The sequence below is a fragment of the Cricetulus griseus genome, chromosome 2, assembly GCF_003668045.3.
Source record: "Cricetulus griseus strain 17A/GY chromosome 2, alternate assembly CriGri-PICRH-1.0, whole genome shotgun sequence".
NCBI classification, from domain to species: domain Eukaryota; kingdom Metazoa; phylum Chordata; class Mammalia; order Rodentia; family Cricetidae; genus Cricetulus; species Cricetulus griseus.
The window spans coordinates 168,069,823-168,090,679 of NC_048595.1; the positions used below are offsets into that span (position 1 = coordinate 168,069,823).

The 20,857-nt window shown below is 36.7% G+C and overlaps 1 protein-coding gene across 1 annotated transcript in view; it reads left to right on the forward strand.

Annotated features, from left to right (window-relative positions):
* Dcc (DCC netrin 1 receptor) overlaps positions 1 to 20,857 on the forward strand; it is a 1,088,579-nt gene that overhangs the window by 758,692 nt on the left and 309,030 nt on the right. The window contains exon 9 of the mRNA XM_035440067.1: positions 17,912 to 18,066. Coding sequence (XP_035295958.1) covers positions 17,912 to 18,066 — 155 coding nt within the window. The remainder of the gene's footprint in view (positions 1 to 17,911; positions 18,067 to 20,857) is intronic.

The following is a 20,857-nucleotide window of genomic DNA, read 5'->3' on the forward strand; positions in this document are numbered from 1 at the left end:
AAAGAAACCCCAAGTTACACTTCTCTCCAACCTGCTTCTCAACCCTGTTCATTATCAGGTCTTACCCGTCTACATCAACCCAAGGATTCAAGCCTCTTTTATGCTGTCAGTCACTTCACCATCATTTACTTGGTCTCTGGGAATAGTTCTGCAGCTTCTAATAGTCCCCTCACTGTATTTAGTTATCATCATGAAATACGGATTGGATCACCCACTCCTCTGTTGAAAATCTGAACAGTCATGCATTTAAAAGCAATTAAATGTAAAGTGTAAAGAAAGAAGCAGTAAAATCTTCTGAAGTCTGTTGGCCAGAGAATTCCAACCCTAATCTTTATATAAGCAAATAGCTTTTTCAAATATATAACATACCATGAATAAAAATATGTCCTTCAAATCAGATGGTTAGATTTGAAAATGGTGCTACCATTTATTAGATGTGTAATATTTTGGGTGTTTAATTTTTATAAATGAGATACAAGTAACCGATCCTTTAGAATAGATAAAAATGTTTACTTTTCAAGACTACTAAGAGAAAGAAGTGAAGGATTTCTTATAGACCAGTCACTGCTCACAGGTAGAATGAAGGGCTGAAAATAGCAAGCTCAGAAATAATGTGGAATAGGGGATTAAACTAATTCTCAATAGATAAAGGGAAGGACATAAACAGGAAGAGGAAGAAAGAGAAGGGAGGAAGTAAGAAATGGAGGAAGTGAAGAACTAGGATGCTGATTTGGCTGCTATTACAATTTGAGTGAATTATTTATTTTCATAACTGCCCACAAGTCCCTGCTTTTAACAGCATTTGACTATTCCCTCTCCTGTTAACATTTCCTCTCTTGCAAGCTGAATCCTGCTCTCTGAACCTTCTCATTAGTCACTCCTATAGTGGCACCCTAAACCTTTTCATGTAGAATCATTATTATATCCATCTCAAACATTGCCCCCTTGACTCACACTCCATACCCCCATCTCCCAACCTTCTAATTAAGGGCTTTCTTGTGTCGGATTTTAGAGGGATCTACAAACCGTCAGTTTTGGTGTGTCTTCTCTGCTCTGCAACATTCTTTTCCTTCAATTATTAGGCAAATAATGTTTCACGGGTAGCTACCGAGAACACACATTCGTATGTACCAGTGTTTGACTTTCTGTGTTATTACTTCTAATTACTTGAAACTTAACATGGGCAAATATAACATTGCACTGAAACTGGCATTCTCTCAGCTGAATACAGCAGGCAGAAAGGTTCAGCTATGCTCACTTCAAGTCACTTTAAATTCATAGCTATGAATCTCACATTGACTATGACTACTACTAGCAGTTATGTGATATTTATGTCAGCCTCTGTCACATATGTTCTTAATGATAGTCATTTTCCTCTATTCTCATTTTAATGCCTTTGATCATCCCTTACTCATAATCAACAATTTCCTGTTAAATCAGAAGTGAAGGTCTACAAACTTTCATATTCCCTTAAGTAGATGGATGTCTTTAAGTGTATAATGTGTCTTTTCTGAAATTTCCATAGAAAAATAGCCTGTACTTTCTTTAATGAAACAAAACATTCCAAACATCTCCAAATGAGCCTGGGACCTGACCTTAACAGTTTTGTATATACAGTGAGACTTAGTTGAGAAAATTAACTCCCCCTTGACACGGAGTTGTCAGTTGGAGATGGCTTCTTGGATAAGGATGGAAGCTCTTATCTTCTTCTCCTCTCAAGACTGGGGCCTACCTAGCATGGACCTGTACAATCCCCATGTGTGCTGCAACAATCTTTGATTTGATATGTACATTATTTGTGCTGTGTCTGGGAGGATATTTTTTCTTGGAGTCTTCCATTCCCACAGGCTCTTAAAATCATTCTGTCCCTCTTCTACATAACTCCCTAGGCTCTGAAGAAGGGTTTGATGAAGATATCACATTTAAGACTGAGAGTACCAAGTCACTCTCAGCACATTGTTCAGTCATTATTCAGTTGGATGTCTCTGTATTAGTTCCATCTCTTTCATCTCTGATGATGACTGAGTAAGACACTGATCTATGGGTCTAGCAGAATGTCATTAGGAATAATTTTATTGACATGCTCCTTTAGCAGAATATTATTTGATTTTCTTCCAGTTCTATGTCCTATCTAGTCTTCTGAGATACACAAGCACTGTCATTCACAGGTTCTATCATATGGAATGGTCCTTAAATCCAATCAGATAGCTTCAGAGTACCCCCACAACATCTGTGTCATTATTTTACCAGTGTATCAGGGAGGCAAATCACCAATAGATGTAAGTGGCTGTAACATGGTTGATGTGTACTTTTCTCCTCTAGGAATGTGCAAACTATCTTCCAGTAAAACGAACACTAGTCAGTAGTAGTGAGGGATATTGTTAAGCACCTGCTTCTCTGTGTTCAATGAACTATATAGGTGTTGTCTTCAGCAATATTGCCTTCCCCTCAGTTTCTGAAGTCTAAACAATAGCCTTGTCTATAGTCTGAGTTGTTTGGGAGATTCTGTGATCCTTTTATTTCCTTTGCCAACAACACAATTAGATGCATTCATGACATTCATGACACTGGAGGTTCACTTGGTAGTGAGAGAGAGATGTTTTGTTGGGGTGGCCTTTTCTCCCTCATTATTTGATGATTCCATTTAGATCTCTTCCTCGGTGTATATATTGTTCAAAGTTTCTATGGTACTAGATTTCCATATAACCCTTCAAATGGCCCTTAGTTTTAGCTTTCCCTCCTTTATCCATTTCTTTACCCCCGTCCTCTCGCTCCTCCTCTGTTTAATCATTCTGTTCAAGATTACTTCATTTCTCTTCATAATTATATATTTTAATTCCATTTCTTTGGGAGATCCTTTCCTGCCACCGCCACCTAGTCCCTTACATTGTGATTATATGGATTGTAACATGCCTATAAAATGCTAAAATCCACCTATGTCTTAGTCACTGTTCTATTGCCATGAGGAAAAACCATGTCCAAGGCAACTATTTTAAGAGAAAGCATTTAATTCAGGGCTTGCTTACAGTTTTATAAATTTAGTTCATTATCATCATGGCAGGAAGCATAGTAGAATGCAAGCAGATGCTTCAGCAGTCGCTGAGAACTACATCCTGATCTCCTGATCTGGAGAGAGAGAGAGAGAGAGAGAAAGAGAGAGAGAGAGAGAGAGAGAGAGAGAGAGAGAGAGAGAGAGTGACTTTGGCTTGGCATAGGCTTTTGAAATCTCAAAGCCCACTACAATGACAGACTTCCTCCAACAAGGCCATATTCCTTAATCCTTCTAATTCTTTCAAATAGTGCGTCTCCCTGTTGATCAAGCCTTAGATATATGAGCCTATGGTGTCCATTCTTATTCAAACCACCACAACAAATAAGAGAATACACATTTTATTTCTTGTTTTGGGTCTGGGTTACCTTACTTGGTGATTTTTTTTCCTAGCTTAATTCACTTACATATGAATTTCATTATTTTTAACATCTGTGTACTATTTCCTTGTGCAAATATACCACATTTTTCCTTATCAGTTATTGAACATTGAACATCTAGGCATGAAATAGTTTATGTTACATCACCTGACCATCAGCTAGTTTTGCCACATTTGATTACCTCCCCTTTCTTATCACTCACTTTTCATTTTCTGCCCTGTGCTATGCTGCTTCTGTAGTCATCACTGCCATGCTCTTTTTTTACTTTTCACTCCTGAGCTATCTAGTTTTTAAATAGTGGATTGACCCAGGACTTATCCTTAGGGATGATTTTACATGTCTTTATATTCTCTGGACCTCTTACTGTCTTAAAAATTTCTCTTTCTGGCTTTAACTTTTACCTGTGATAAATTTGATTCATTTATCAAATTTCTTATATGAAGTCAATCATTAGTTGAATAAAATCTATTTTGTTCATAATATAGATTTTTCAACTCTAAAATTCTCACCAAAATACTTATAATTCCAGAGTTTCTGTCAAGCTCATTGAAAACTTCCTTTTTCACTCCAACATAGCCAAAATTTTTTGAGTAAATCCCCAAATTCTCTGTTTATATTCAGACCTTATCCCTAATTAATTCTCAATCAAGTCTTTGTACCACATTTTAAATATGCCCTGTATTTATCAACATATACTTGTTTCTTGCTCTAAAATCAAGAATAGTTATGATGTTATTTCCAGTTTAGTGATAGACATCAAGAGATGCATAATGTTACTCTTCAGCTTTGGTGTTTATAATACATTCAAAAGTCAAATAATCAATTAGGAAAACACATATTGACTCCCATCACTTGTTACACCATCTTCATTTATTTATACTAGTTTTCATCATACAATTTCAAAAGTCCAGCAAGTCAGCTCTTTGTAACAACTGACTTAACCTTTTAAGTAATAAATTATATTATGACTCTTCTTAAAATTTAAAACATCTTTCTTTCAGATTAGCTAAAACCCTTCCTGTTCTGATCCCCTGTACCCTCTCTATTCCCACCATTTAATGTTCTTAATAGTTTTCAATTTTTATTCTCTGGACCTTTCTTCATATTCCCTAAAATACCCATAATATCTTCCCTCTATTTGCTGTACTGTTCACAGAATCCTCTATTTGAGTCCATACCCACAACTATGCAAATTATTCCCTAATTTCTACTGAATTTGTGCTGAATCTCACCTCTCCATGAACATATTTCCTGATCCTTTGTACTTACTCTCAGATTTTCTTCTTCACACAGTTTATTTTTTCTTTTGTTTTGTTTTGTTTTTATTTCTGAGGTTGGAGGAAACATAGTAAAAGTTGATCTTGCTATGTTACATAGAATAGTAGCAAACTCACAGCATCAAACAATTTTCCCAACTCAGCCTTCCAAATATTTGGACTGCCACTGTGCCCGGATGCTTCTACTACTCTCTATGATATGTACTGAAATTTTTTTCTTGCGTTTCTGTCTCCTGCTAGAACATAGGCTTCTTGTGAGTGTTGTTTCTTTGTTTTATCTCTTTTGACCTCTGGACTGTTTTTAAGACCAGAAAAAAATATCTAAAGCGTAGCAATACTAGTTCTGCTTTAAATTTAAGTCCTAACTGAAATATCAAATACCATGTGAAAGTCTCCACCATCTTTCAAGTCAGAATTCATCAACATCTCCCTTATATCTGTGTGTGTGTGTGTCTGTCTGTTTATCTGTCTGAATTAGTATAAAAATACTTGATAATTTTTGTCCCACTGCATTTTTTGTTGCATCCATGTAGACTGCCCTACTTTTCATTGAGAGTGAACTCTACCCTATGCAGAAAATTACTAATCAGATCTTATAAAATAAATTGGGAGAAAGACACTGTCATATTGTTGATTGTTTTCCCTAGCAAATAAAATGAATTGTGGAGGATGAAAACACTGACTGCTATTCAATGAAAACTTTCTTAACTGAGAAAAAGTAATTGATACTGAAATTTGATTTCAACATTCCAATCCATTTTGTATGTTTTAGCTTCTCAATAGAACAAATACATGCCATATGTCTCTAAAGGTTTGGCAGAGCTATTTATTTGTATATGCAGGGTTATTTGGCTCCTGAACACAATAGCATTTTAAAGGTAGAGGATTTACCATTTGTGGCTGGTGAGTAACAATTCTCTCAGACAATTACTCTAGCTAATGTTGTCATTTGTCTGTCTGACTGGTTAATAGTATCAGTAATGCAAGTGCCATCTTTAACTTATATTTTATCCTGATCATATTGGTGCTTTCATCTTATAATTCAGAAAATATCATAGATTGCCAAGTCTGCAAGCCAGATTTCAGAGGGAAGAAATTGCCTCCCCAATATCCACTAGTACCTAGAAATCATTAGAACTAGAAGTGACCTTTGTGATCATAACCTGTGTTTCTTCTGTGTAAGCATTGAGAAATTGGAGATCAGGGAAGGGAGTGATTCCTATGTCTAAGGCCACAGAATTGGCACCAACAATGTTAGCAAGCATTTAGCAAGTACTACGCTACATTTTAGGCCAACCATCTTGTCTGTATGTGATCCTTAGTAGTATCCAAAAGAAAATATTACATTGATTACGCTAGCAGCACACATTTCTTTTATGTAGCTGTTAAATAAGAAGTACAGATTTTAATGAAAGTCTGAGTTCAAATCATGTTTCCTCACTTCTTTAGTGAAACAATGAGAAGAGAGAAATGTTAGCTTTCTATATATTTATAGAATCATGATATACATTTCTTCTCTATTTTTCTCTCTACTAAATTTTCAAAATCAGTGGATAAATTGGTCTGTATATTCATTTGTTATGACTTAAAGACAATGGCATCTTTTCTCACTATATAAAGGAACAATATAGCTTTTATTTAACTTTCTGGTGATTACTTGTGAAGTTTGTCACAGTGCAGTCAAAGTGTAAAGGTTATGAAATTGTGGAATTATATGTTAAAAAATTGAATTCCATCTCAGAACCCTTTAAGCTATGTTGCCTTGGGTCAGAGTGGTTATTAGTCTGGAATTAATAGTTGAGTCTCTCTCTCTCTCTCTTTCTCTCTCTCTCTCTCTCTGTGTGTTTATTTTATTGACATATAATAATAGACTAGATAATCTTCTAATGCACAGAAAGTAGTAGTTGTTTAGTCCCAGCCTGACACCAAAGGGTTAAAACCTCTCTGGAGAATCTAGCATGAATCTTCTTTGAAAGGCTGAAGAAGTTGGAATCTGATGTGTACAAGTAAGGACAGCAGCAATAGTCACACTCATAGTAGAAGAGGCAGCTTGCACATGCCTGCCATACTTGCTGCTTCTGTTCTACTTTGGACTTTGCGTATTGACAGTCCTACCACACTTCTTTCTTCATTTTACTGTCCTACCTGCTGTTTCTGAAAAAACATTCACGGACACACCAAGATCATTGTCTTATTAATTTTCTACTTGTCTCCTAATCCAATGAAGTTGACAATCAAGATTAAGCATAAGAATATGGTGATTTGGTTTTCATGTGTGTGGTGACAAAAATGTTCTGTATGTAAAGTTGTGATTAATATTAAATGATGTTTATAAAAGTACCTGAGACATTAGCTCTTTGCCCATGGAAACAAAAACACACTGTTCTTGTTAACTAGTTCCATATATAAATCATTGTGTGGACTCCAAATTTAAAATAAATGAAATACAGAGATATTTCCTGACTCCTACTAGGAGGAGGATTTATTGCTTTCCTAAGCATTATCCCATTTGATCCCCAGATAATGTAGTTATGATAATTTCCATTTCACAGAGGAGCATGTTCGGAAAGACTGAGAAATAGTACCTAAGGAGCTTCGCCAGTAGTAAATAGTAGAACCAGAATTTAAATGCAAGGTGATCCCTTTACTTCATGAACAAAATAGATATTTCCTTTCAAAAGCTACATGTAAAGTACAGTAAGAGTTCAGATGAGAGAATTAAAACATTCTATGAGCATCATTCAATTTAATCCTCACAGTGGCCCTGTGAGGTAGTTAGATAAGGGCTGGTATCTTCATTTTGCAAATGAAGCATGGAAGACTCCCAGACACCCCTGATGTGTTCAAGGTCACATGCTATTTTGCTTTGGAATAAAGCCTAGATCAGGTCTCCATCGTGCAGCACTGGTGTTTTATATGTCTCTGTGCTACCTCTGAAACCTGTACTCCCCGCCAAGGATTAGAGACAAGGTTCTTATGATTGACGTGGAGGATTCATTTTAGAATTCACTGCACATTACATTTTCCAGCATGGTGTTTACATATTCTTCCCCTGCTCTTCAGAGTTGAGGACTCTGCAGCTGATGAAGCCCATTATCCATGAAGGAGGTGTATTGTGATGGAAAGGAGGACAAGCCTCACGATCCAAAGCACTAGACTGACCCAGGCACAAAGCTTGGTGACACCAGCCAGCCCTCCTCTCAAAGCCTCTGCTTCAGTTTAAACTGTGAAGCAGCCAGCCTTTTTTTTTTTAACCGAAAAATGTTTCTGGGACATTGACTGTGAGAACGATGATTTCACTCCTCCAATGAATGTAAAGTATATTGAAAGCTAAAGCATGCCCTCTATAAAGGCTATATGTAAATGACCCATTTTTCATTTAATCATCAAGTGTTGGATGTGGCTCATCCAGCACTGGATTTGAAGTAATAGAGAAACCTTAGGTCCTCTGGAATTGTTTGGAGGATTGTCCTACTAAAAATGGCTTTGCTTTGGGCTAGATTTTGACCTACAGTGGTAGCTGTTACGGGATAGCAGAAGTTAGACCAGAGGTCAGTTGCATAGAAGCCACAAGGCTTGCTTGTATCAGGCCTCTGTAGAAGTCAAAGGAAGTGGTGACCCTGGCTGAAAGGAAGGGTGTCAGTGGAGGTGACAGTGGAGGTAGATTGGATTTAGAAAGCAATGCTGTTGGGATGAGGCAATGGATTACATTTGAATACAGAAGAATATAAAAGAATGGGAGAGAGGGGAGGAGCAGAGAGAGGAGGAGAGTGAATAGAGAGGGAGGAAGGGAGGGAAAGAAAGAGGGAGGGAAAGAGGAAAGGAGAATCACTGTGTGTTGGTGTATTCTTTTAATTTTATTCTGCTCATTTCTTTAGAAAGAAGGTCTTCTTGTGTATCCCTGGCTGATCTAGAACTCACACCAAACACACTGGAAGCCCAGGCTTCAAACTTGTTATCTTTCCCTATCTCCCACTGCCTGTTGACTGAAAATGTCATGGTCAGATCCCTGGGGTAATTTAAAATGCAAAAGTTTTGTGTTGTTCTGTGAGATTAGGAGGCCGCAAATGTCCAAGTTTGCAAAGAATACATTTAAATTAAATTTTAAACTTTGTGTATTTGGAATAGTTTTACTACATTCTGTAGGAATGTAAGGTTTGTTTTTGAAGATAGTAACCTGTAGATGAGAAAAGTTTGGGCCAGAGAAACTGGGAGTGATCTGCAATATGTGGGTGTTTGCTCCAACAGAGGAGGAAAGCTAGGCTCAGCCCAAAACCAGAATGGGGTGGCAACTCAAAACCAAACTGATTTATCATAAGGAAGGCTGATGAGACTAAGCAAGTAGTAAAGTGTATGAAAACCAATGTTTCTTCTCACAAAAGTATGTTCTTTTCCTTCCTACTATCATGTGTTCTTTCATTCATGTCTTGGATGTATAATAAATAAATATCAAGGAGGATATTGCAGCAAGCATAGCTTTTACAAGCATGGAACCAGAGCTTGATTCTCAAAATTCAAGAAAAGGAAAACAAAGTTTAATTAATATCTAATAAAAATATCTCTGACAAAAACAAAAACAAACAAACAAAATAAAACAACAACACATTGTTAGATAGCTGGTAGTGATTTCTCTTGAATCTTTTTCCTCAAAAATAGAAATAGCATTAATTCCAAAGTCTTTGATTTCTTGACAGTAGGGAGCATAATATTTGAATATACTTTTTGTGAAAGATTTATTTTTATTTTATGTGTATGAGTTTTTGAGTTTTATGTGCATGTGTGCATATGCTACACATGTGTCAGAAGCCTGCAGACTCCAGGAGAGAGAGTATGAGCTCTCCTGGAACTTGGTTACAGGCAGTTGTAAACAGCCACATGGGTTCTGGGAAATGATTTGGGTCTTCTGCAAAACCTACAAATGCTCTTAAATGCTGGCCCCAGAGTTGGGAGTTACTATTGCTTTTAGTTGTGCCATATTTCAGAAAACTTCATTTAATAGTTTTGAAATACTTCCACCGTTGTGCTTTTAGTCTGCTTTTCTGATAGTACCTCACTATGTAGTCTCACCTGGCCTTCAACCCCATTGTTTTCCTGTCTCAGCCTCTAACCTCAGAGTTTGCATTATACAGGCATGAGCCACGTAGTCTTTTTGCACTACTCATACTTACTAACTGAACAAAAATGAAAATAAAGTAGATAACAAGGCACTGCTAAAAATATTTTCATTAAAATACATAGTTTCTTCACTACAAAGGAATTAATGTAATTCTTCTTCCTGGAAGCAACTAATTAGGTACTTGGCACCTCATGACAGCATTTGTGCTGAACCATTATAACTAAATGCTAACGCCCTGCACATTTAGCTAAGGCAGAATATATTTATGTAGTAGAAATTGTTAGTTACAAGTAAACCTCCAAAAGCAGAGTTGTATAATCTGTAAACTCTATTTATATCCAAAGTATAAAAGCAAGTTCTGAATCCAGCTAATGTAATGCCAGAAAAAAAAGCAAAAGAAAGCAATGACAACACAAACAACTGCAAGTAATAATAAAAAAAAATGATGCTTTTTCTGTTCCTAACAGACAACATTAGACTGGAAAGTCTTCTCTAAGCAGCTTGCAGTCTCTAGTTTTTCTATAGTACAGCCATTCCCAGGAAAGGGAAATAACATATGAAATAGGACCTGTTCAGATTAGGATGGAATGTGGAATTAAGTACAGATTTCTAAGAAATTCTAAAATAAGAGATATATGGAAATTTTATGTACATCATCACTTTTTATCAATATAATATATGTACTCACTTAAAAAGTATGGGCCCTTAACAGTCTCACTATTCTTTATACTCAGAATGTGTACATGGACATTAATATACATTCTAATGTCATATCATATATACTGTATTGAATATATACACCAAGATTAATGACAATGTAGGGAGACACTGTTTAGGGCCAGGGAGATGGCTAAGTGGTTAAGAGCACTGCTGTTCTTCCAGAGGACCCAGGTTCAATTGCCAGCACCCACATGACAGCTCACAACTGTCTGTAATTACAATTCTAGGAGATCTGACACCCTCATACAGACGTATATGCAGGCAAAAACACCAATGTGCATGAAATAAAAATAAATAAAATTTAAAGGAAAGAAAGAAATTGGGACACTGTTTAGTTTTTCTTGAACTAAAGGAAGTTAGAGGGACACAGTTAAGATACTGCATTTCAATTGGATCCTAATTGAATTTCACTGGAAACAAGATTTTTGCCAACTACGAAAGGAAATACAAGTTGAAATGTGGTGCCAACAGGCACATCAAATACACAAAACGTGAGAAAAAAAGGCAGAGGAGAAGCAAAAGAATGAGTATGGATTAATGGAACAACTGGGCTTTAGGTGGATCACACTGTGAGGGTCTCTAGATTATTGCAAGGAGGTGGTTTTGTATCAACAACAGGATGAGGCAGGACACAAGACTGTGGGAACAAACTAACAAATTACATGTTACAGAAAAGACTGTCAGTGAAAAGTAGCAATAACTATGAAAGTCGAGAGTAAAGACTAAGCACTAGAAGAATCCAACCTTATATGGCAAGCACCAACTACATCAGGAAAGGCTTCCAGACCTAAGGACGTGTAATGCAGCGTTATGTATTAGTGCAAATTTCCTGAGCATGCTCCCACACTAATTTGCTTGCTGTGTACTTAAAAATGCAACCATGTTTAGGAGTTTGTATGTGTTATTGGGAGAAGTCTCTTCCTGAACTTCCTCATTTCTCAACCACAACAGCACTCTCCGTCTCACAAGCAGTCTCAATTCTTATTCTCCAGAACAGGAACAATTCATGCTCATGTTGGGCTAGAGTTTATTTTTCTCAGGTGAATGAGCAAAAAAAAAAAAAAAAAAAAAGTACACTTTGCAGAGAGGAGAGAGGACATAGCTGTGTGGCAATGACAAGAACTGCCTGTAGTATCTAGACTTACAAGACTTGCTGTAGCATCTGCTCTTGGACTATTCTGGGGCTGTCCCTTTCCTGGAATAGGCTTTCTTGGAATCCATTTTCATCCAGAGTTCACCCTTTAACAATGAGATTCGCCAGAAGCAAGAATTCATGGAAAGGTTTAACTACACATAAAGCTGGGATGTTTACTGGGGTGAGGTGGAAAGTCCATGGGGTCTCCAGTGCAAAGCCAGCTTCAATGATGATTTCTTTTGTCCTGGGCCCCATCCTGCAGTTCATTGGTTATCTATGCATCAAGCTTTCTTAATTATCTTCTCCAGTGTCCCCACTCCTGCCAGTTTCCCTTAACAACCACTCTAACACTAGCTGTGGGACACACCTGACATCTCAAGCAGCAGGAAGATTGTAGTGCTAGTGCTGGGCTGGACAACATAGTTAGACAGTCTCAAAATTAAGTACACAAAAGAGACGATTCTTCCAAATGTTCTTTTAAAAAACAGAGGTATGATGATGTTTTTGTCAAGCAGCAGGGTTATTATCCCTATGTCAAAGTGGATACTTTTGTTGTTATTTTGTTTTGGTTTTCATCTTGTATTTTTTGTTATTTTTTATTTTTATAATTGTAATTTGACCAATTTTAAATTAGAAACATGCTTCTTTTACATGTCAATCCCAGTTCCCTCTCCCTCCCCTCCTCCCATACTCCTCTCCTCCCCTGCCCCCCACCCCCTCTCCCAAGCCCTTTCTGCTCCCCAGGGAGGGTGAGGCCATCCATGAGGGATCTTAAGAGTCTGTCATATTTGGAGCAGGGCCTAACCCCTCCCCCATGTCTAGGCTGAGAGAGCATCATCCCTCTATGTGGAGTGGGATGCCATGAAATCTTACAAAGATAATATGAGGCAGCTTTGCCTGGGCAAGAAATAAGTGTTCTCATTAACTACTCCTACTCATACTGTAGTATTAGAGAGAACAGTTACTTACTGTTGCTTTATAGCAAGAAGAATCAGGCTCTGTTCCTTATTCTCAGGGGTTTCTAATAGTTAATCTATGGTAGATGGATTCTCAAAGACATAAGCTACTTGTTCGCCCAACTTCAGCCAAGTGAATTCCATAGCCCACCTCTGATCTGAGACATAAATGAAGAGAGAAGGGCTTGTTTGACATATGTCCTGCTCCAGACTGCACCTGGACCCGTGCATTTGAGGGTTTTACATTTTCAGTCTCAAAAGAGCATTCACTGAAGGTCAGTAGGGTTTAGGTCCTTTCAGAAGAGACACCAGCAGTGAGAAACAAAGCACCATTATAGGTGATGGGGCAAGGACCTCACATCTAACATTCTGTCTTTTTCAGGACCCCTGTGCATATCTGCTCATCCACAGAGGAACACTGGCTAGAGTGAGAAGATAGCAAAGGTTTAGTTATTTCCAGTCCGATACAGACATGCTGAGATCCAGCTCCTTGAAATGATCTCTTAGTCAGGACTACAAAACACAAGATGCCATTCCAAACTCAGTCTTTACTTACTGTTGGAAAATAATTTCCCATAGTTATTCATAACCATACAAGCCCAGAAAATGTTATCAGAAGCCTCATGACAGTCAGTTTCCAGTTTGTAGCTAAATATATATGGCAGGAAATGCCATTTTCTCCACAATGCCTTTGAAAATTTTGCAATATGATGTCACTCCACTATGACCACAGGATAAGAAAGTCAGCTTGGCAACAAAAGCCCAGACACTAGGAGGAAACCCAGATGTCATTGGATAGCAGGTCTGTAGCACTGAGGTTAGAGACTCATATTTCCTCTTGGTGTCTGTTAGCAAGATTCCACATTCTTAGAAATCTTATCAGCAGACATTCTTTAAAACTAGCAGAAGTTTTAGCTATGACCATCTGCTAAGTGTTTATTTAGTTTCCAGAACATTATTAATCATATAGACAATGTGAACAATCCTTTTGTTGTTGTTAGAGCATGTGCAATGTGTCTGTACATTGTTTCTCCCTAACTGTACCATTTACTAATTACTCAGAACTGAAATTTCAAGTCCTTGTAGCAATTTCTTTTGTTGGATGGCATAGGACTTACTTCTCATGATGCTATGGTGCTATTTTGCTACAATAGAAAAATAAGAACAGAAACTGCTGCTAATAAAAAGTTCCATATTGCTTGCCAGGTGCCATGTTTTTTCCTCAGTTGCATAACAAATTCAGATTTGTTCTTTGAAAAAAAAAAAACAGTTCTTTTACACTGTTGTGAAAAGGGCCCATTTTACCACCCAAGGCAACTGGGGAGCTGGCAAATGAAAAAAGCCAAGAGCTACCAAACCAGATTCAGTCCAGCAATGATATACATTATCTATATGATATTTTATTGTGGTTTTACTTTGACATGGTAAGCAGATTTTTGAAAAGTGACACATAAAATAGGAATGTTAACTACAAGCCTATAATCAAGGCAGATACTGCAGTGTTGCCCCGAGTTGATGACAACCTGGCAGACATACTGAGTTTCAGGCAAGCCTGCCTGAAAGATACTGTCTCAAAACAAAACAAAACAAAACAAAACAAAACAAAACAAAAGAAACTACAAAACTCTAAGTTTTAAATTAAATCACTGCTTAATCAAACTATTGCAAGTCTACATTGAAAAAAATGGCAATCCATGCAGAGTTGTATAGGCAATTGTTCAGGGGCATCCACAGAGCTTGCATAGCAGGCACAAGATATTCCTATCTGTACTTTATAGACAATAGCCAAAGAATATCTTCTGAAGTTGCTTTATAAGCACTTAGTGTGGCATTGAATTATCAGTTAGCCATATCAGGCAATACTTTAATTTTTTGAGACAAGATCTCCTTATATAATCTTCACTGGGCTGGCACTTGCTCTGTATACCAGAACTGACTGCAAAATCGTAGAGATCTGCCTGCCTCTGCCCTCTGCCTCCTGAGTACAAGAGCAAAAGTTGTGCAGAACTAAACTCAGCTTAAAAATGTATCTTGCAATTATGTATGACTACAACTGGTTTGGAGAACTAGTCAGATGCTGATGGATATTATGGCAACATGAACTATTTCTGCCCTAAAATTTGTCACTTTTCTTTCTATATAAGTGATATTTTCATTATTTGATATTGGGAATTCTTAACTCTTCACTTCCCTCCCATGATATGTGTGTGTGCGCGCGTGCGTGCATGCGTGTGTGTGTGTGTGTGTGTGTGTGTGTGTGTGTGTGTGTGTGTGTGTGTGTGTGTGTGTGTTTAGCAGTAACCATGGAGGCCAGCAAGTGGCAATAAATTACTTGGAGCTGGACTTTTAGGCATTTGTGAACTGCCTGATAAGGTTCTGGAAATTACACTCTTGTGGTGTGATAGAACAGAAACTACTTTATTCTTACCACATACCCACCATTCTAGCCCCTCACATTCACTTTTTAAATTTTTTACTTTGAATAAGCCTATGAAAAAGCTGTAGCAACATGAGTTAGATAATATGTGTTTTATCCAAACTACTCAGTAGTTATAAAATAAAGTCAATAGTGAAAGCTTTCTTTCCTACAAATAACCACGAAGTCTATTATAAAAATCTCACCTGTGCATTATCAGGTAGGTCTCTGATTCATGAGCCAACTCTTGGTCTCTCTTCCTTCTGTTGGATTGCCTTATACATGCTCAATGTGTTGGTACCTATATTATCTTATTATATTTTTGTTGTTATGTTTGGAGTGTTGTCTCCTGGAAGCCTGTTCTTTTCTAATGAGAGACAGAAAATGAGTGGATCTGCAGAGGAGGGGATGGATGGAGGAATTGGGAGGAATAAAGGGATGGGAAACTATAATCAAGATATATTGTATGAGTAAAGGGAACTATTTTCAATAAAAGAAAAAAATCTATAAAAAAAATCTCACCTTTGATGGTAACTAAGCTATTGAAGATCAAGAACAAATTACCATAGTATAATCTACAGTGCATAAGAGACAAATCCATTCTCACAATGATTTCCAAATGCCCATCATTCCATTTTTGCCTTTAAGTCATCATATATATTAGCAAATTGATGCCTTGTTTCCCTGATTCTGTATTAAGAGAATAGAGCACCACATGTCACTCTGTGTAACTCTGAATCCTTTGGGAAGATATATCACTAAATCTCATTTATGCTCCTGTAAAAGAATGAAAATCAAGCATATCTGTCTATACCAAAGAATTCGAGAAACAGTTAAAATTCTACAAAGGTCAAGAAAGGAAATAGGACAGAAATATAACCACATTCATGTGATTTATTTTAGTAAACTGTACACAGGGGATGGAATCTCATTGAGAGGATTTCATTGTCTTTCTGCATTGATTATTTGTATTTTAAATGTACATATTTCTGGAGGACCCTATGATAACTTGATGCATGTATAGAATGTGTAATGATCAAATGAGGATTGTTAGCATTTTTATCCCCCTAAACCTATTTTATCATTTTTGATTAGCACATTGCAACTATGCATACTTATGAGGTATAGTGTGATATTTCAGTAAAGCACAATGTGTAGTTATCACAAAAGGTGACTGGATACTTCTCTTGCTTTATCATTATATCATGTCTAGAAGGAGTTCTAGTTAGTACTCTGTTGCTGGGATAAACGCCATGCCCCAAAACAACATGAGGAGGAAAGGATTGAATATATCTTCCACTTCCTGGCTAGGTAGATTTGAGGGAAGTCAATAAGAGCTAAAGGAGAAAAACTCTGCTTGTTTTCTGGCTCAATCTGTCTCAAGAACAGCTTGCTTTCTTCTACAGCCCAGACCTGCATGCCTAGTGCTGTACCACCCACAGTGGGCTGGCCCCCTTTATATCAATTATCAATCAAGATGATATCTTACAGACATCGCCATAGAGCTAATCAAATATTCATTCAATATTATGTTGGTCTTTTTGATAATAGTCATTGTGACTAGCACTAATGACACTAAGATTTTGATTTTCATTTCTCTGGTGCCCAGGAAAGCTGGGAAGTTTTTCAAACATTTTTCAACCATTAGTACTTCTTTTGAAAATTACTTATTTGTTTTAATTTGCCCAGTTTATAATTAGACATTTTAGTTGTTACCATAGGAGAAGGATCAGAAGAAGAGGAGGTGAAGCTTTTGATCTAAAGTTGAGCAATCTGCTCTTTATTGGATACTATTATAAATGTAGATAGGTCAGGAATCACCACCCATGCCCTTGGAAGCTCTACCTTAAGAAATCAGCTGAAAATTTTATGTGTAATTAGACAAAAATATGTGTCATCTTAAATGTCTCAAAAATAAGACAAAACTCCATCAATGACAAAATTAACATTTACATAAAACCCTGATGAGAACTTATAAAAACAGTGTCTAGCAATAAAATGTATGATACAATCCAATAGTTTCACAATTTCTCTTTAACTGTTTATAATCAATTATGTATTTAGGATCATTGAACATGTGCAGAAGGTCTAGAATCATCCTTTCAAAATATTTTACTAGTTCTCCTTGTTGAATGTCAGTGTCACCACTCACAGAATTTGTCCTCATTCATTGTGTGTTATAAATCCTAACACAGTCTGTAGATTCATTCTTTTCCAAGAGAAGAAATGTCTTTGTTAGTGAACACATTGGCACATGTAGATACAGTCTGAAGAACAAGGCAAGGGCACATATGTTTATAATTATTTCTTTTTACAAAGAGAGAAATGTCATTTCTTCCTGTAACTGAACTTAAGCATAGCAGCCAGAATTCCATATATAAAGAGAAATATTGCTTGCCTGCATTTTGCTTTCCCACAAAAAGAGAAGAGATGGATGAATGAATTGAAAATACTAACAACAACCAATTTATAGAATAATCTATACCTTGATTTCTCTCTTCAGCTGGACTTTGTCAAATATGTCTCCCTATCTAGATTGCAAATACTTCTTATTTCGTTAGCTCTTTTCTTGTCATAACATTTGAATACTAAATTCTAAAATGTCAAACAACAACACTTTAGCTTGTAAGTTGCAATGAGAATGATGATGGCTCGAACTCTCTCAAACTTTGCAGTGTCTTCTTGTGGTCTCTTTCCATCATTTAGTTTCCATTACAAAACTTCGAACTCCTGAATTTTATACCAGAGTCAACATTAAATGGTAAGCAACCTTTTGGTTGCTCATTACCCTTGTTTACCAAACAAAGTTTGGGCTAATGCTTTCACTTTAAGATAATATTTCTCTTCAACTTGATTTCCTAGGGAGCGAGCTTTGAATACAACACAGCCTGGGTCCCTTCAGCTTACTGTGGGGAACTTGAAACCAGAAGCCATGTACACCTTCAGAGTTGTTGCCTACAATGAGTGGGGACCAGGGGAGAGTTCTCAACCCATCAAGGTGGCTACTCAGCCTGAGTGTGAGTATGAAAATGGAAGGGAAATTTTGAAAACATTTATTTTCATCTACAATATCCATGCATCCTCTCATAGAACTTTGTGAAGTGGCAATATGGAAGGGAAATCTTTGTAGCAACACATTTTACTTGAGCACTTTTAGAAGTGAACTAACAGTTTAATGAGATAGTCATCTTACTCAAACCATAATGGTAAAATTATCAACTGGGAATGCCCAAGCCATCCCCATAGCCTACCTAAGAAGCAGCTTACCGAGCCTAATACTATTCCATCATCATCCTCTCCATCAATTTTTCTTATATTTGTCATTTTTCTATAAGGAGTCTAATATGAAAGAATAAGCCAATGGCATGGAGCTTTTGACCTCAGGAACTTATTAAGAAACTTAAATATGCATCAAGTATACTAAAGAAGCTGCCAGAAAATGACCCAGGATATTGGAAATATTGGCAATTGATTCTGTTGGCTACATGATCCTCTAAATCTAATCACTATTTTAAACTACATAATCACAAAGTAAAGGAACTGAGAACTTTAAAAACTTTAAAATTTATTAAAGCTTATTTAATAAAGAGCCCCAAAGAGGCTGGGCAGAGGTTATGCACACCTTTAATCCTAGCACTCCAGAGGCAGAGGCAGGTGGATCTCTGTGAGTTCGAGGCAAGTCTGTTCTACAGAGAGAGTTCCAGGACACCTTTCAAAGCTACACAAACAACCTTAAATGCAGTAGACCCAAGGAGTAGCATAAAATGTACAATTATATTTTGTGAATAGCTAATGTGTACCTATAAATATCCCAGACCATTTAAAGCACTTAGGAAGGAACATGTATGCAACTTATCAAAAGAACTTACAAATCTTGTAAACATCCTGAAGAAGTAAACAGCACAATATGTAAAAGTAAAACATCCCCAATGAAAGAACTTGCACAAAGTTGTTAAATGGAACACAAGCAGAGTTGTGTTTCTGTTTTTGAACATGTTTTCAGAGATGACTATGGGTCATTCAGTTTGTTAATGCTTAATAAATTTAAACTCACCATCTCAGATCAAAGTTGTATCACAAGAGCACTAATAACATGTCCTCTGTAGCATTTATTCCTGCCCATTCTGAAAGAAACAGAATAGAGTAGGCACAATAGTTAGTATTTGAGAACTGACTTAGCATACTCAAAGACATGGGTTCTATCTGGCACTGCAAAACAAACAATAAACAAGCAAACAAATCAGATCCTGACTCCTATAAACATTTCTTTTACTTAGCAGCTGGCACATGCTATGATGAAGCAATTAAATAAAAGAGTATCCATTTAAACAATGCTTCTTGGTGATATGGTAAGAAGCAAAGAATTTTTTTCTCAAGAGAATGAAAACTGAGATTTCTTCTGCTTTAGAGACACATTGTAGCCTTAATGTCTTTTAATGGAGGACAAGAATGACCTGAGGATTTCTTTCATTTTTGTTCTTTATTCACAGCATTTCATTTTAGATAGCCTCTGTTCTTTCTTAGTATGGACTAAAAACCACTTCCTTTGCAGTTGTATGTTGCACTATGACTTAACTCTGTTTCCCAAGAGTTGTCATTGCTCATTTATGTCTTCCTGTGTAGATGGGCAGACAGGAACTATTCAGCCTATATCAGCAGAATGTGCATATTGAATAGCCTTTAGACAGCAGACAGGAACTACACCCTTCAACTCATTTATACTGTTCTCTGCTGCTCATTGCTTAATTTCTTATAGACTCAGGATAAATAAATTACATTATCATGGTTGGTAGATGCTGCAGTAAGTGACATTTTAGCAATGTAAGAGCATCACTAGCATTACTTAGTATCACACCAAATAGTGAATAAGACACATTCCCAAGAGATCCAGTCTTCTCCCATCTCCCACTATTTATAAACCCACTCTTTGTATTTTTAGAGGATGTACAGAGGTGTGTTTCATTATGTGGCTAGAATTGAGAGAGACTAGAGGAGAAGTTTTGTCAATATTTTCCACTAACAGAACCATTTTATCTTTTGAAAGCAGATCCCATCTGGGTTTACATTTAGTTGCTGATTTTACTGATGTTTTCCCAAATGTGATGTAGCAATTGTATACTGACATTGCACAGCTTTTATACAAATTTAATGTCCAGATTTTCATTTTATTTGAGAAATCAGTTCCATTAGGAAAATTGTATTTTCAAGGAATAAAACTGGATGCAAATATGTCTGAAGTATAAATCATCAGCAACTGTTTCTACAAGTGCATGCCTTCTGCAGTAATCATTTAAAGAGATCAACAGTCCAAGATCATATTTATAAAATAATAGCCTAGAATAGAAAAACTGGATTTATGTGAAGGCGTGTATCATCTGATTATATCTTCCTTTTGCTAGACCTCTGCCCTTTCTTCTTGCTTTTGTGGTGTGTAATTTCTCCACTGTATTATCAGGCAGGATTTAAGTCCCTGGCTGACTAAGACATGTCTAATCTTTTCATACCACATGTGGCGAATTTTTGAATTATTATGTGGTGGCCCATAAAATACTGTTATGGCAATTTAATCATAAAGGATGTTAAAATGGACCACATACAGGCTCAAGGGCCTGAGTTACAATACAAATCCTGTTTGCTAGACTACAATGCAATTATCTGCAAAACTCTTTTTTTAGTTAAGAATTGTAAGTAATGTTAAGTCTCCTATATTCTTTACATGAAAAGATAGTGAAAGCCACCTTTCATATTGAGCAAGTTACATATACACAACATAAATGCAGAACCATAGCTACATTTTACTATGTGGTA